This window comes from Bombina bombina, chromosome 2 (assembly GCF_027579735.1).
Source record: "Bombina bombina isolate aBomBom1 chromosome 2, aBomBom1.pri, whole genome shotgun sequence".
Taxonomy (NCBI): domain Eukaryota; kingdom Metazoa; phylum Chordata; class Amphibia; order Anura; family Bombinatoridae; genus Bombina; species Bombina bombina.
The window spans coordinates 789027540-789041917 of record NC_069500.1 but is presented as its reverse complement, the minus strand read 5'-3'; the positions used below and the strand labels follow the sequence as shown (position 1 = coordinate 789041917).

At 43.3% G+C, this 14378-nt stretch overlaps 1 protein-coding gene across 2 annotated transcripts in view; it reads left to right on the top strand.

Annotated features, from left to right (window-relative positions):
* Positions 1 to 14378, top strand: part of FKBP8 (FKBP prolyl isomerase 8) — a 232221-nt gene that overhangs the window by 132588 nt on the left and 85255 nt on the right. For both annotated transcript variants that reach the window (XM_053702962.1, XM_053702961.1), the window contains one exon: positions 3640 to 3857. In XM_053702962.1, coding sequence (XP_053558937.1) covers positions 3640 to 3857 — 218 coding nt within the window. The remainder of the gene's footprint in view (positions 1 to 3639; positions 3858 to 14378) is intronic.

Here is a 14378-nt window from a genome sequence, read left to right as displayed (position 1 = left end):
TTCTTTGCTTTAAGTATCCGTTCCAGTTCTGAGCTTAGGAGAATGGGGCCCCTGATTGGCTGGTCCTGTTAGTGTGCCCGTTCTCCTTGGGAGTTTATCCATGGGTGCTGCCTTCATTTATTTTATCCGGATAGGATGTGTTTAATTTGTTTTACAAAGCTCATGTCTGTATATTTTTCCGTTTTGGCAACTTTTTTTCTCTGGATTTGATACTTGCGATTTTGTGGTCGTGTGGGCACTTACTCGGAAGTTGCGCAGTACTATATAATGACATAGTTATGTTTATAGTTTGTTATCGATCCCTTCGGGGGCTTTGATTTTTCTTGGACCTTGGACAGTTTTTGAAATGTGTTCTCGTCTTAGGCAGGTCCTGGTCGGGCGCTAGCAACTGTTCTTTATGGTTCATGTCACCCACATGGTGCCGGTGTGCTGGTTACCCTGTAGGGGGCTGGGTTGTTCACTTTGATAAGTGTTAATTTTTTCTTGTTGCCTCCATTTCCAGAAATCTGAGGGACTGCATCGGTCCGCCTCCCGTTCCTACTGTTAAAGGGGGTTCCGGACTCGGAGCCTGCTGAGGCTCATCGTGAGAGGTCCTTTGGCCTTGGAAGCGAAGTTTATCCATTCCTATGGGTTTGGAGGTTTGGCTGACCTCTAGGCGTCATGGGTACTAGATGGAAGGCGATTTTCATTTTCACTCTTGGTATCTTCTGGATGTCTGTTTTTTGTGGCCTAGTTGCAAGTACCTCTCGTAGGCTACTGGGGCTACTTTTTCCCTTCTTGGATGGTTGGGTCATCTGTGTCTGAAAGTCCTTATTACTTCCTTTTTTAATATGTTGTACGCTCTCCTATTGGGAGCACAGGGGTTATGTTTAGTCCCTTTTTGCTTTGTCCCCAGCATTTTCCCCTGGTCGACTTGTCTGCCAGGAGTTGTGAGGCTCCCACCATTTTTCCTGTGTGGTACAGGATTTTCCAGGAGACTGATCCTGTAAGGGTCTTTGAAGACATTATCGTCTTCTCCTCCTAAGGGCTTGTTTGGAGCCTGTCTTTTGTAAACCTGTGGTCTTAGAAGGGGGTGTTACCCCTCTGACTCTCTAGGAGATCTAGCTCTCTGAGTTTGCATGCCGAGGGTCCTGGAATCAGACACACCTCCGGGTGCTGGTTGCCCTCTTCTTAGGCCTGTTAAGATCTCTCTCTAGGCTCTTTGGTCTGAATCTATTTCAAGCGTCCAATGTCCAGGGTCATTGGAATGTGGGATGCACTTCCTAGGGTGCACTCCTCCGTGTGAGGTGACTTCATGGTTCCTTAGGGGGTTAGAGCATCGACCGGTCTCGGTTTCTGGGGATCTGGCTTATGGTCATGTCTCTTGTATGAGATTCGAAGTCCGTATCTGGATCGGTCTTGGGCGGTTTGGTTTTAAAACTTTCGGTTTTGGACCATCTTCATGTCCCTTCAGGGGAGATTTGATAACTGCCAAAGAGTTAGTTTTGCTGCCTCTCAGGCGGGATCTTACAGTTGTTGTCAGGGGTAGCTATTGCTCCTTGATGTGGGCTTGTGGTTGTTTGTTTCAACTGAGCTGTCGGAAGCTTGAATTGGTCTTTTATCAATTGTTTTTTTACCGTTTCTCTCATCTCTTCTCCATGCCTATGGCTGGGGAAGCAGTTCCTTTGTGTTTGCCCTCCTTCGGGAAGGTTTTTAGAATACAGTATCCATGAAGCCCCAAAAGGTCCTTCTCTCCTCGTTTATGAGGGGTTCTGCCCTTCCTTGCGTGCAAGGGGGCTTGGGACTGGATTCTGGTACTGGGACGCTGTAGTTCAATGTCCTATCTCCCTTGGTTGAGAGTGGTCCTTCTTTGGAAGGGAGCTGTGTAGGGGTTCTGGAACCCGAGCACGTAGTTTCTGCCTTGGCTTGTGGTAGCAGGCAAGATTAAATAATGGGAGGTGTTCTTCCATGGGCTTGTTCCTTTTTGGCCCCTCCTTTTTCCTCTGAGGTGTAGTTCAGAGAATGTTGTATTCTTTGTATTCGGACGTCGACAATCCTTTTGGACTGGGTCCGTTACCTCGGAGTGGGGGTCGGGGATCTGGCTGCTCTGTTGAGTCTTGACCGTGTACTCCTAGTTGCTGCGATTGGCCTAGGGGATACCTACCTTGCCTAGTAGTTGAAGGCTTGGAGTCTGAAGCCAGCTGTGGCAGCTATAAATCCTGGTTTCTTCCTTCGGTGGGGGGTTCACAGTGTTTCATCTCTCCACTGGTTTCATAGCTGCTGGTGTTGGATGTTCTTCTAAGGTCTGGATTTTTTCCTGGACGAGAGTCGTTATCGATATTTTTCGACCTTCTCTGTGGGATGGTCTCCCACGTTGACTTAGGGTCAGCTTTGCTGCCTTGAGGCTGGAGCTCGCGAGTCTTGGTCAGAGGTGGCTGTGTGTTTTCAATAGATAGCCTTTTCTCTGATAAGATATAGTTGTTGTTTTTTCTAATCCTTGTCTGCAGGCTCCGAATTTCTTTGGTTTTATAAGCTACCTATGTTGACTAGTTTGGCGGTTGTGTCCGTGAGACTAGGGTACAGTGGGGAGCTTACGGCTTCCTTGGAGCACCATAAGTCATATGGTGTTGTGTCAGGGATCTGATGATACACCTTGGTTCTTCTCGTGATCGCCTTTTTATAGGTGTGGAGTTGATTTCTGGTCCTTGTCCTTTGTCCTTCTAGGGAGTTATTTTCCCTGGGCGGTTGTCTTTAGCATCCTTGGGTTCGCTTTAGTCGTTTTGAGGTTTTCTTACCTTAGTTGGTGGTAATTTAGATATCTTATGGTCCTCGTTTTTTTCCCCCCTCGGGGGTAGCTGAAGATTCTCTTCCTTCAGGTCAGGAGTTAGTTCCGTGTGATCGGAAAGCCAGTGGGATTTGGCTCCTCTTGGTTTTTTGTGCTCAATGGATCTTGGGATCCGAGTGGGCTCTAACACGGCCTTCTAGGTTGTTTAACAGATGGGCAGTTACTTGGTCATTCAGGTTTTTAACCCCGTGTTTCTAAGTGTTCGTTGTGTTTTTTTGGGTGTTGGGTAATTTCAGGGGCCGCCTTCTGTACCAGCCCTTTGTTTGCATTCAGTGTTCTCTATAGCTTGGGTATTGTTTTCCCAAAAGTAATGAATGCAGCTGTGGACTTTTAAGAAGAAAAACTTAAATTATGCTTACCTGATAATTTTCTTTTCTTCTGGCGGGAAGCTCCCGCCCGCATTTTACCTATGGGGTGGCCGTTTTTGAGTTTATATTCTTCTGGCACCTTTTTCACCCTGATATTTCTCCTACTGTTCCTTGTTCCTCGGCAGAATGACTGGAGGATGAGGGAAGTGGGGGGAGGTATTTAATCCTTTGACTGGGGTGTCTTTGCCTCCTCCTGGTGGCCAGGTTCTGAGTTCCCAAAATTAATGAATGCAGCTGTGGACTCTTCCTGTCAGAAGAAAAGAAAATCATCAGGTAAGCATAATTTAAGTTTTCAGGTGACATTTCACCATGTCTGCCAAACAGTATTTCTTACCTTCAACACATTAGTTTATTTTTTATTTTATTTTATTTTTTACTGTGGAACGAAGCCTTTCTTCCGAACCTTTTAAAGTATCTTTTTTTTTTATTTTATTTTTTTAAACACAGGAGTCCAGATATTCCACCTAATGCCAACCTGACCCTGGAAGTGTCACTCCTTGATGCCAAAGATAGTCCAGACCTGGAACTCTTGACTGGACAAGAGAAGCTGGATTTGGCCAATAGAAAACGAGAAAGAGGAAACTTCTATTACCAGCAAGCGGATTATGTCTTTGCTATAAACTCCTATGACATAGCTCTGAAAATTGTTAATTCTAGTTCCAAAGGTTTGTCTAACTTTGTGTCCTATAGCATGATTCAATGGTAAATCCCATTGAATCAGAGAAGGATTAGAGTGGCTAACATCACTGTAGCACAACCTATATTTGAAAGTTATAGATTGCACTTGAGCGAGAGCTGAAACTGCAGTAGAATATTTTAGGGCAACTTGAGAGTTAAAGTAAACTATAAGGGTTTTAAAAAAAAAAAAAAAAAAAAAAAACCCTCAAAAAAATAATAACAATTACACTCATATATACACATTTTTATAAAAATATATATTAATAAAACATTTAACATTTAAAATGGATATGGTATATGACTGGAAAAGGCTCCATTGTTTTATATATATATATATATATATATATATATATATATATATATATATATATATATATGTTTGTGTATTTATTTGTTTATATGTGTATGTGCACATATACATACGTATAAACACACACACACACATATATATATATATATATATATATATATATATTGATATATACACACACATGTACAGTATACACATATATAGACAAGTATATGTATAAACTGTTGAGCCTTTCCCAGTCAAATACCTTTAAACATGTAGGGTAAAGTTCTCTGCTTCTTTTTTTGTACCCTGCTAAGAAATAGAATCCTTGACAACAGCCATGAATAACGCTTTACAAATAACTATATAACCAAATACAGGGGACAGTATACTATAAAATTGGTTTCCCTTTAATCATCAATGTATTTCCAATTACTAGTTATACCAGCCACAGAGTTAATGAAAGATGGCAAAACCAAGTTTGCCCTGTGCAATGTCTTTAGTCCCTTAGTCGTTAGAACATTTGGTGCAGTGTGTTATTTCCCTTTATAGCGAGCTTAGAGCAGACTACAGGTACAGATTGCTACATGCGGATTAATACACTCTCACTCACCCGGCTCTTCATGCGGTAGCCTCACTCGGTCTGTCCTCCCGGATCTGACTCCTTTCACAGCAGAAGGAAGAGGTCTTACCTGGTGTAGAGTGTCCGCTTGCAACCTCCACAAACGCGGTTCCTGTTGCGTCCTTGCTTTCACAGCTCGCCCAGTCACAGCTGCACTCTAGCGCTGCCTTCCAATTAGGGGTGTGATCTAAAAGCAAACTCCTTCCTGTTTGCAATTAACTTGAAGTAGAAAAGAAAAAAGCGGATCCATCCGATACTTTCCAAAACACAGTGACTTTATTGTAGCAGTTTTCTTTCATAGATAACCGTTGTAATAACTTCAGAGACACACACTTAAAACCATGGGAGCTGATATGATATGAGGTCCGGTTTCAGTCTTACATGTTTCGGCGGATCCTGACCGCCTTAATCATAGACCATCATGTAAGACTGAAACCGGACCTCATATCATATCAGCTCCCATGGTTTTAAGTGTGTGTCTCTGAAGTTATTACAACGGTTATCTGTGAAAGAAAACTGCTACAATAAAGTCACTGTGTTTTGGAAAGTATCGGATGGATCCGCTTTTTTCTTTTCAGCCACAGAGTTGTATTGGAAATAGCATCTTTAGATTTATATTTTTGTACATGAAATAACTTTTTATTCTAATTTAAAAACACAACCCAATCAAATGGGCTGGGATTGCAGGATAAACATAACTCAATCTTATCTTTCTATATCTACGCAAACTCCTCCTAGTCTTAACTTTCCCTTCATACATAAAGATTACAAGTGGCACACTAAATATTTATTTTCACTTGCATGCTAATTGCACTTAAGTTAAAATGTTAGCACTTCCAAGTATGCGCATGTATTACAAGCAGAAAGTAAAAATTTAGCATGAGAGTGAAAGATTCAGGCGTGCTAACTTCAGGACGTCTGATATCCCAACCATGATAAACAGCTTCTTCCCCATAGACTTCTATGGGGTGGCTGAAATAAAAAAATGGGACATTATACACATTTTTTCTTTGCATAAATGTTTTGTAGCTGATCTATTTATATAGCCCAAAACGTTATTTTTTTTTTTTAAATGTAGTTTTGCTTATTTTTAAATAACATTGCTCTGATTTTCAGACTCCTAATTAAGCCCCAAAGTATTAGGAGAATACCAATGTATACCTACTCCAGAGCTTGCTCCTGTTTGTGTAAAGGGACTTTTCATATGCAAAAGAAGGAGGAGGGGGAGTGTCTTATTTCCCACTTACAGTGGGCTTTCCAGCTGCCTTTTTAACAGAGCTAAACTGAGAGTTTCTAAGGAAGTTTTTAAACTGTTTTATACTGGATTTTTATATCAGTATCTGTGCATCTTATTCTTTATAGTAGTGTCTATTAGATGCAGTTATATGAAAATGTTCTTCACATAGAAGAAAATGCTCTTTTTATTTTTTTGAAATATATATTTCTATATATATTAGGTTTTTGCAAAATATATATCTATACCTTCTTATCTACATGAATATATACAGATATATGTATATATAATAAAAAACATAAAATGATGCTTACCTGATAATTTCATTTCTTTCTGTGGGAGGAGAGTCCACGGCTTCATTCATTACTTGTGGAAATTAAGAACCTGGCTACCAGGAGGAGGTAAAGACACCCCAGCCAAAGACTTAAATACCTCCCCCACTCCCCTCATCCCCCAGTCATTCTTTGCCTTTCGTCACAGGAGGTTGGTAGAGAAGTTTCAGAAGATTCGGAGTAGTCTCTTATGGAGGGTAGTACTCTTCAGAATGGGACTGGAGTGTTAAGTAGTCCTGTCAGCCTCTCAGTGAGAGCATGGGTGAAAGAGTGAGTCCGGAGATGCAGGCAGAGTCTTTCTGCGAAACCATCCCGACTCAGATTAACAGCTCCTTAAGCAATCAGCGTTGACGAGTTTTGCTGCTTGCTTTCAAGTCCATGTCAGGAGCGATGCTACTACCTTGTCACACTTGAAAGGCTGTGTTCCTGTTCCACGGCATAGATTCTGGTAGCATAGTTTCATTTATACACTTATGATAACGCAAGAAGACAGGGTCACAGTGCGTCTCCTTTTATCTGTATAGAATCCATGGTTAATAACCCCGGAAAGGGGGCTTTCCATCTAAAGGGGAGGAGAGTCCACGGCTTCATTCATTACTTGTGGGAAATAAGAACCTGGCCACCAGGAGGAGGCAAAGACACCCCAGCCAAATGCTTAAATACCTCCCCCACTCCCCTCATCCCCCAGTCATTCTTTGCCTTTCATCACAGGAGGTGGCAGAGAGGTGCCGGATTATCGGAGATCTCTTATGAGGGGTTCTACCCTTCGCTATGGGACAGGAGGTTAAGTAACCCTTTAAGCTTCTTGACTTGAGGGCCTGGGTGAACGTTAGAGTCCGGAGATGCAGGGGGAGCTTCCCTTTGCGACACCATCCCGACTCATATTAACAGCTCCTTTAGCAATCAGCGTTGACAAGTTTCCCAGATTGCTTTCTTCTCTCAAGTCCATGTCAAGAGCACTGCTATTACTTGTAAAACTTGAAGGTGCCGTGTTCCTGTTCCACGGCGTAGATTCTGGTAAGATCATTTCATTTTTATAAAATAACACACAAGCAGGGCCACAGTGTGGCACCTTTATCTTTATAGAATCTAGGGGTAAGATTCCTAGGAGGGGATTATTGAGCAGAGGGGGCTATGTACATGATAAGTTTATTGTGTGATTGCTGCATTATGTGCATGGTCGCGGCTCTGGCTTGTGGAACTGACAGGTTCTCTTCCGGGAGTTTTCGCACAGTATTTTTTGGCTAGTTTTTCTCCTTGGCGGGGCGGTCCTGCGTAGACATCCTTGTGACCGTGTGGGGCTTCTTCACTTCCGGTCTGATCTGCGACGGAGGAGACGAGCGGTTTCTGAGTCTGGTTCAGGGGAGCTGGTGAGTGCCCTGGCCATTGGTGGTTATAAAGGGAACTGTTCTAGTTTTTTTTCTAAAAGCTATGGAGGATTCTGACGCGTTAGAGGGTACTCCCTCTTTATCTAAGTCTTATACCTGTGTTTATTGTGAGGTTTTGGTAGACCAGCCTGCGCAACTGTGTTCCACATGCCTTGAAAAGGCTACGACTTCCAAACATAAGAGAATGTCTAGCACTACTGAGCTGTCCACCTCTGAGGGGTCTCTGTCCCGTGAGGTGCGTTCCCCATTGGCGTCCCCTATACCACATGCAGCTCCCCAGGGTCCGACTGTTACCCCTTCGGGGGAAATTGCTTGGCCACCGGACTTTGTGGACCAGCTGGAAACGGCAGTTGCTAAGGTGATCTATGCTTTGCCATGTTCTGCTAAGCGCAAGCGTAGAGCTTTTCATAGCGGCCCGTCCCAGGAGTTGTATCTGTCGAAAGCCCCAGAGGGGGGGTACGATGAGGCCCAATCCGACGCTTCGGAAGAGACCCTTTCGGGGTCGGAGTCTGTGTCATCTAAACCTCCAACAGCGGAGGAACCCGGTTTTCGGTTTAAAATGGAGAACTTGTGTTTTTTGTTAAAACAAGTGCTGGCTACCTTGGAGGTTCCAGAACCCAAACTATCAGAGGAGCCCTCCATTCCTAAGTTTGATAAGGTTTACAATCACAGGGTGGTTCCCCAGACATTCCCGGTTCCTGTGAAGATGGCGAACATTATTAAGAACGATTAGGTTTTTCCTTTTCCCCTTCTTCTCAATTTAAAAAGCTTTTCCCTGTTCCGGAGGCCCAGCTAGAGTTGTGGGGGACCATTCCCAAGGTGAATGGGGCCATCTCCATGTTCGCTAAGCGCACGGAGATTCCTTTAGAGGATAGTTCTTAGTTCAAGGAGCCTTTGGATAAGAAGCTAGAAAACATGTTGCGAAAGATGTTTCAGCACACAGGGTTTGCTTTTCAACCGGCAGCGGCGGTAGGCGCAGTTGCTGGAGCTGCGTCATATTGGTGCGATGCCTTATTTGATATGATTGAGGGCGAAACCTCTTTCGAGGAGGTGCAGGAGAAGATTAAGGCCCTAAAGGTGGCTAACTCCTTCATACGTGACGCTAATATGCAAATTTACGCCTGAATGCTAAGGTATCAGGTTTTTCGGTTCTAGCACACAGGGCCTCTAAGATGAGGTTGCTGTCTTTGTCTTTTAAGGGCAAGATCCTGTTTGGTCCAGGTCTGGACTCTATCATATCCACGGTTACAGGAAGCAAGGGTGCCATCCTTCCCCAGGATAAGAAGGCGAAACCTAAGAGTTCTAATTTTCGTCCCTTTTCAGCCCACAACGAAGGCGGACCAACCAAAGGGTGTCATGAAGCCTGCCCAAGCCTAAGCAGAACAAGAAGCCCGCTGAGACTAAGTTCGCATGAAGGGGCGGCCCCTGACTGGTCTGCGGACCAAATGGGGGGCAGATTGTCTCTATTCTTAGACGCCTGGTTGCAGGATGTTCAGGACCCCTGGGTTCTGGAGGTAGTTGCCCAGTGTTACAGGATAGGGTTCAAGTCCTCTCCCCCCCAGGGGCAGATTACTTCTGTCAAGCCTGTTTTCACGCCGGAAAAAAGAGAGGCTGTCTGGGGTGTGTGCGGGATCTCACCACTGTAGGGGTTATCGTACCAGTACCCCATGCAGAAAGGGGTCTAGGGTATTACTCCAATTTGTTCGTGGTCCCAAAGAAGGAGGGCACGTTCCGCCCGATTCTGGACCTCAAACGTTTAAACACATTTCTGTCTGTTCCATCGTTCAAAATGGAAAGATCATGTCCATTCTGCTCCTAGTTCAAGAGGGGCAGTTGATGACCTCTATAGACTTGAAGGATGCATAACTTCATGTTCCGATTCACAGGGACCATTTCAGGTTCCTCAGATTTGCTTTTCTTGATCAGCATTTCCAGTTCGTGGCTCTCCCCTCCGGTCTGGCGACGGCCCAGAGAGTTATTACGAAGGTCCTAGGGGCCCTTCTAGCAGTAGCCAGATCCCAGGGAATCACGGTGGCACCTTACCTCGATGACATCATGGTTCAGGCACCGTCATTCCATCTGGCAGAGGCCCACACCAGGGTCCTGTTGCAGTTACTTAAATCTCATAGTTGGAAGGTCAATCTCGAGAAGAGTTTTCTGGTTTCCAGTACCAGGGTGGAGTTCTTGGGCATGATCATAGACTCTGTGTCATTGAAGATCTTTCTCACGGACAAGCGACGCACAAAAATTGCGTCTACTTGCCCTTCAGTCTACGATGAGACCATCTAGCTCAGTGCATGGAAATGACTGGGCTCATGGTTTCCAGCATGGACATCATTCCATTCGCCAGGTTTCATCTCAGACCTCTTCAATTGTGCATGTTAAGACAGTGGAATGGCGATCATTCCGATCTGTCGCAGCAGGTATACATGGATGCACGGACTTGGATTTCCCTTTCCTGGTGGATCCGTCAGGATCATCTATCCATGGGGACATCCTTCCTGAGACCGTCCTGGGAGATTGTGACCACGGACGCAAGTCTGGTGGGGTGGGGAGCTGTCTGGGGGGCCAGTATGGCACAACTGTTCGATCTCTGCGATCCACATTCCGGGTGTGGACAACTGAGAAGCGGATTTTCTCAGCAGATAGACTTTTCATCCAGGGGAATTGTCTCTTCACCCTGAAGTGTTTGCGGAGATCTGTCTCAGATGGGGGATGCCGGAGATCGATCTCATAGAGTCCATGCTGAATTGCAAGCTTTTCCGATATGGATAGAGGTCGAGGGACCCCCAGGCGGAGCTAATAGACGCATTGGTTCGGTCTAGTATACATATTTCCTCCGTTACCACTTCTTCCTCGTGTTGTGGCTCATATAAGACGGGCGAGAGTGTCATTCATTCTGATTGCTCCCTCGTGGCCGAGGAGGACGTGGTTCGCGGATCTGGTGGGGATGTCATCCTCTCTGCCGTGGAGGTTACCCTGTCGCAGGGATCTGCTGGAGCAGGGTCCTTTTCAACATCAAAATCTAGATTCTCTGAGGCTGACTGTGTGGAGATTGAACGCTTAGTCTTGGCAAGAAGGGGTTTTTCTGAGAATGTGATTGACATTCTAGTTCAGGCAAGAAAGCCGGTCACTCGACGCATCTATCATAAGGTGTGGAGGACTTACTTTTCTTGGTGTGAGAGTCATGGCTACCCTTGGCATAAGGTGAGGGTATCCAGGATTTTGTCCTTTCTCCAAGTGGGTTTGGAGAAGGGTCTTGCCGCTAGTTCCCTAAAGGGACAGTTTTCGGCCTTACCTGTTCTGTTGCATAGGAGACTCACTGAGCTCCCTGACATCCAATCTTTTGTTCAGGCTCTGTCTCGAATCAGGTCTGTCTTTAGGCAGTCTGCTCCCCCTTGGAGCTTAAACTTGGTACTTAAGGTTTTGCAGATGGTTCCGTTTGAGCCTGTGCATTCTCTTGACATAAAACTTCTCTCTTGGAAGGTTCTTTTTCTGTTGGCTATTGCATCGGCGCGCAGAGTATCTGAACTGGCGGCCTTGCAGTATGAGCCTCCTTATCTGGTGTTCCATGCGGATAAGGCTGTTCTTCGTATGGGCTTGGGGTTCCTCCCCAAGGTGGTGTCTAACCATAACATCAATCAGGAAATAGTTGTTCCCCCTTTGTGTCCAAATCCCTATTCTCCTAAGGAGAGGTTGCTCATAATTTGGATGTGGTTCGTGCCTTGAAATTCTATCTTCAGGCTACTAAGGATTTCAGACAATCTGCATCTCTATTTGTTGTATATTCAGGGAAGCACAGGGGTCAGAGGGCTTCTGCTACTTCTTTGTCTTTCTGGCTGAGAAGGTTGATCCACTTGGCCTTTGAGACAGCGGGTCAGAAGCCTCCTCAGAGGATTACGGCTCGTTCCGCTAGAGCGGTTGCTTCCCGCTAGAGCGGTTGCTTCATCTTGGGCCTTCAAAAATGAGTTCTCTAAGGAGCAGATTTGCAAGGCTGCTACCTGGGCCTCCTTGCATACTTTTACAAAGTTTTACAAATTTTACGTTTTTGCTTCTGCGGAAGCTGTTTTTGGGAGAGAGGTTCTACAGGCTGTGGTGCCCCACAGATTAGGGGTCCGCCTTTTACTCTCCCGGTTTTATTCAGTGTCCTCTAAAAGCTTGGGTATATGTTCCCACAAGTAATGAATGAAGCTGTGGACTCTCCTCCCCTTTAGATGGAAAATATAAATTATGCTTACCTGATCATTTAATTTCCATCGAGGGGAGGAGAGTCCACGGCTCTCCGGTGGGCGGACCTAAATTTAATATATCTTCTGGCACCATTTATACCCTAATGTTTCTTCTCCTGTTCCTTGTTCCCTCGGCAGAATGACTGGGGGATGAGGAGAGTGGGGGAGGTATTTAAGCCTTTGGCTGTGGTGTCTTTGCCTCCTCCTGGTGGCCAGGTTTTTAATTCCCACAAGTAATGAATGAAGCCGTGGACTCTCCTCCCACAGATAGAAATGAAATTATCAGGTAAGCATCATTTTATGTTTTTTATTATATATACATATATCTGCATATATTCATGTAGATAAGAAGGTATAGATATATATTTTGCAAAAACCTAATATATATTTCAAAAAAATAAAAAGAGCATTTTCTTCTATGTGAAGAACATTTTCATATAACTGCATCTAATAGACACTACTATAAAGAATAAGATGCACAGATACTGATATAAAAATCCAGTATAAAACAGTTTAAAAACTTCCTTAGAAACTCTCAGTTTAGCTCTGTTGAAAAAGGCAGCTGGAAAGCCCACTGTAAGTGGGAAATTAGACCCCCCCTTTCTTTTGCATATGAAAAGTCCCTTTACACAAACAGGAGCAAGCTCTGGAGTAGGTATACGTTGGTATTCTCCTAATACTTTGAGGCTTAGTTAGGAGTCTGAAAATCAGAGCAATGTTATTTAAAAATAAGCAAAACTACATTTAAAAAAAAAAAAATAACGTTTTGGGCTATATAAATAGATCAGCTACAAAACATTTATGCAAAGAAAAAATGTGTATAATGTCCCATTTTTTTATTTCAGCCACCCCATAGAAGTCTATGGGGAAGAAGCTGTTTATCATGGTTGGGATATCAGACGTCCTGAAGTTAGCACGCCTGAATCTTTCACTCTCATGCTAAATTTTTACTTTCTGCTTGTAATACATGTGCATACTTGGAAGTGCTAACATTTTAACTTAAGTGCAATTAGCATGCAAGTGAAAATAAATATTTAGTGTGCCACTTGTAATCTTTATGTATGAAGGGAAAGTTAAGACTAGGAGGAGTTTGCGTAGATATAGAAAGATAAGATTGAGTTATGTTTATCCTGCAATCCCAGCCCATTTGATTGGGTTGTGTTTTTAAATTAGAATAAAAAGTTATTTCATGTACAAAAATATAAATCTAAAGATGCTCTTTCCCATACAACTCTGTGGCTGGTATAACTAGTAATTGGAAATACATTGATGATTAAAGGGAAACCAATTTTATAGTATACTGTCCCCTGTATTTGGTTATATAGTTATTTGTAAAGCGTTATTCATGGCTGTTGTCAAGGATTCTATTGCTTAGCAGGGTACAAAAAAAGAAGCAGAGAACGTTACCCTTTACTGGGAGTCGGGTCCTGGTCAGTGTTGTTGGAGATTAATGATGTAGGGAGCCGAGACAGGTAAATGATAGAATATAGGTTACAAATGGCACAAGACACCCCAAGGAAGTGTTCCATTAGTTCTGATAGATAAAGGGACAGGAAACCCAACATTTTCTTTCATGATTCAAATAGAGCATAACATTTTAAAACTATTTTTTTTGCTTAATTCTTTTGTTATCCTTTGTTAAGGGAATATCAGTGCACTACTGTGACGTAGCGGATCACACTGGCTGTCATATATGTGTAGCTACAAAATAGCAGCTAGCTCCCAGTAGTACATTTCTGCTACTGAACTTACCTAGGTATAATTTTCAACAAAGGATAAAAAAGACTACAAAGCAAATTAGATAATAGAAGTAAATTCAGAAGGTGTTTAAAATTGCATGCATTATTGGAGTAATGAAAGTTTAAAGGGAACAGTCTACGCCAAAATTTTTATTGTTTCAAAAGATAGATAACCATTTATTACCCATTCCCCAGTTTTGCATAATCAAGACAGTTGTATAAATATACTTTTTACCTCTGTGATTACTTTGTATCTGAGCCTCTGCAGACTGCCCCTTATTTCTGTTCTTTTGACAGACTTGCATTTTAGCCAATCAGTGCTAACCCATAAATATCTCCACGGGAGTTAGCACACTGTTATCTATATAACACACATGAGCTAGCACTGTCTAGCAGTGAAAAACTGTCAAAATGCACTAAGATAAGAGGTGGCCTTCAAGGGCTTAGAAATCATCATATGAGCCTACCTAGGTTTAGCTTTCAACAAAGAATACCAATAGAACAAAGCAGATGTGATAATAAAAGTAAGTTGGAAAGTTGTTTAAAATTATATTCCCTATCTGTTTCATGAAAGTTTAATTTTGACTTGACTGTCTCTTTTATTTTGACTTACAGTCCCTTTAACCATCTTCTAAATAAATTCTATGCATACAAATATACTCCTTTCTTTGG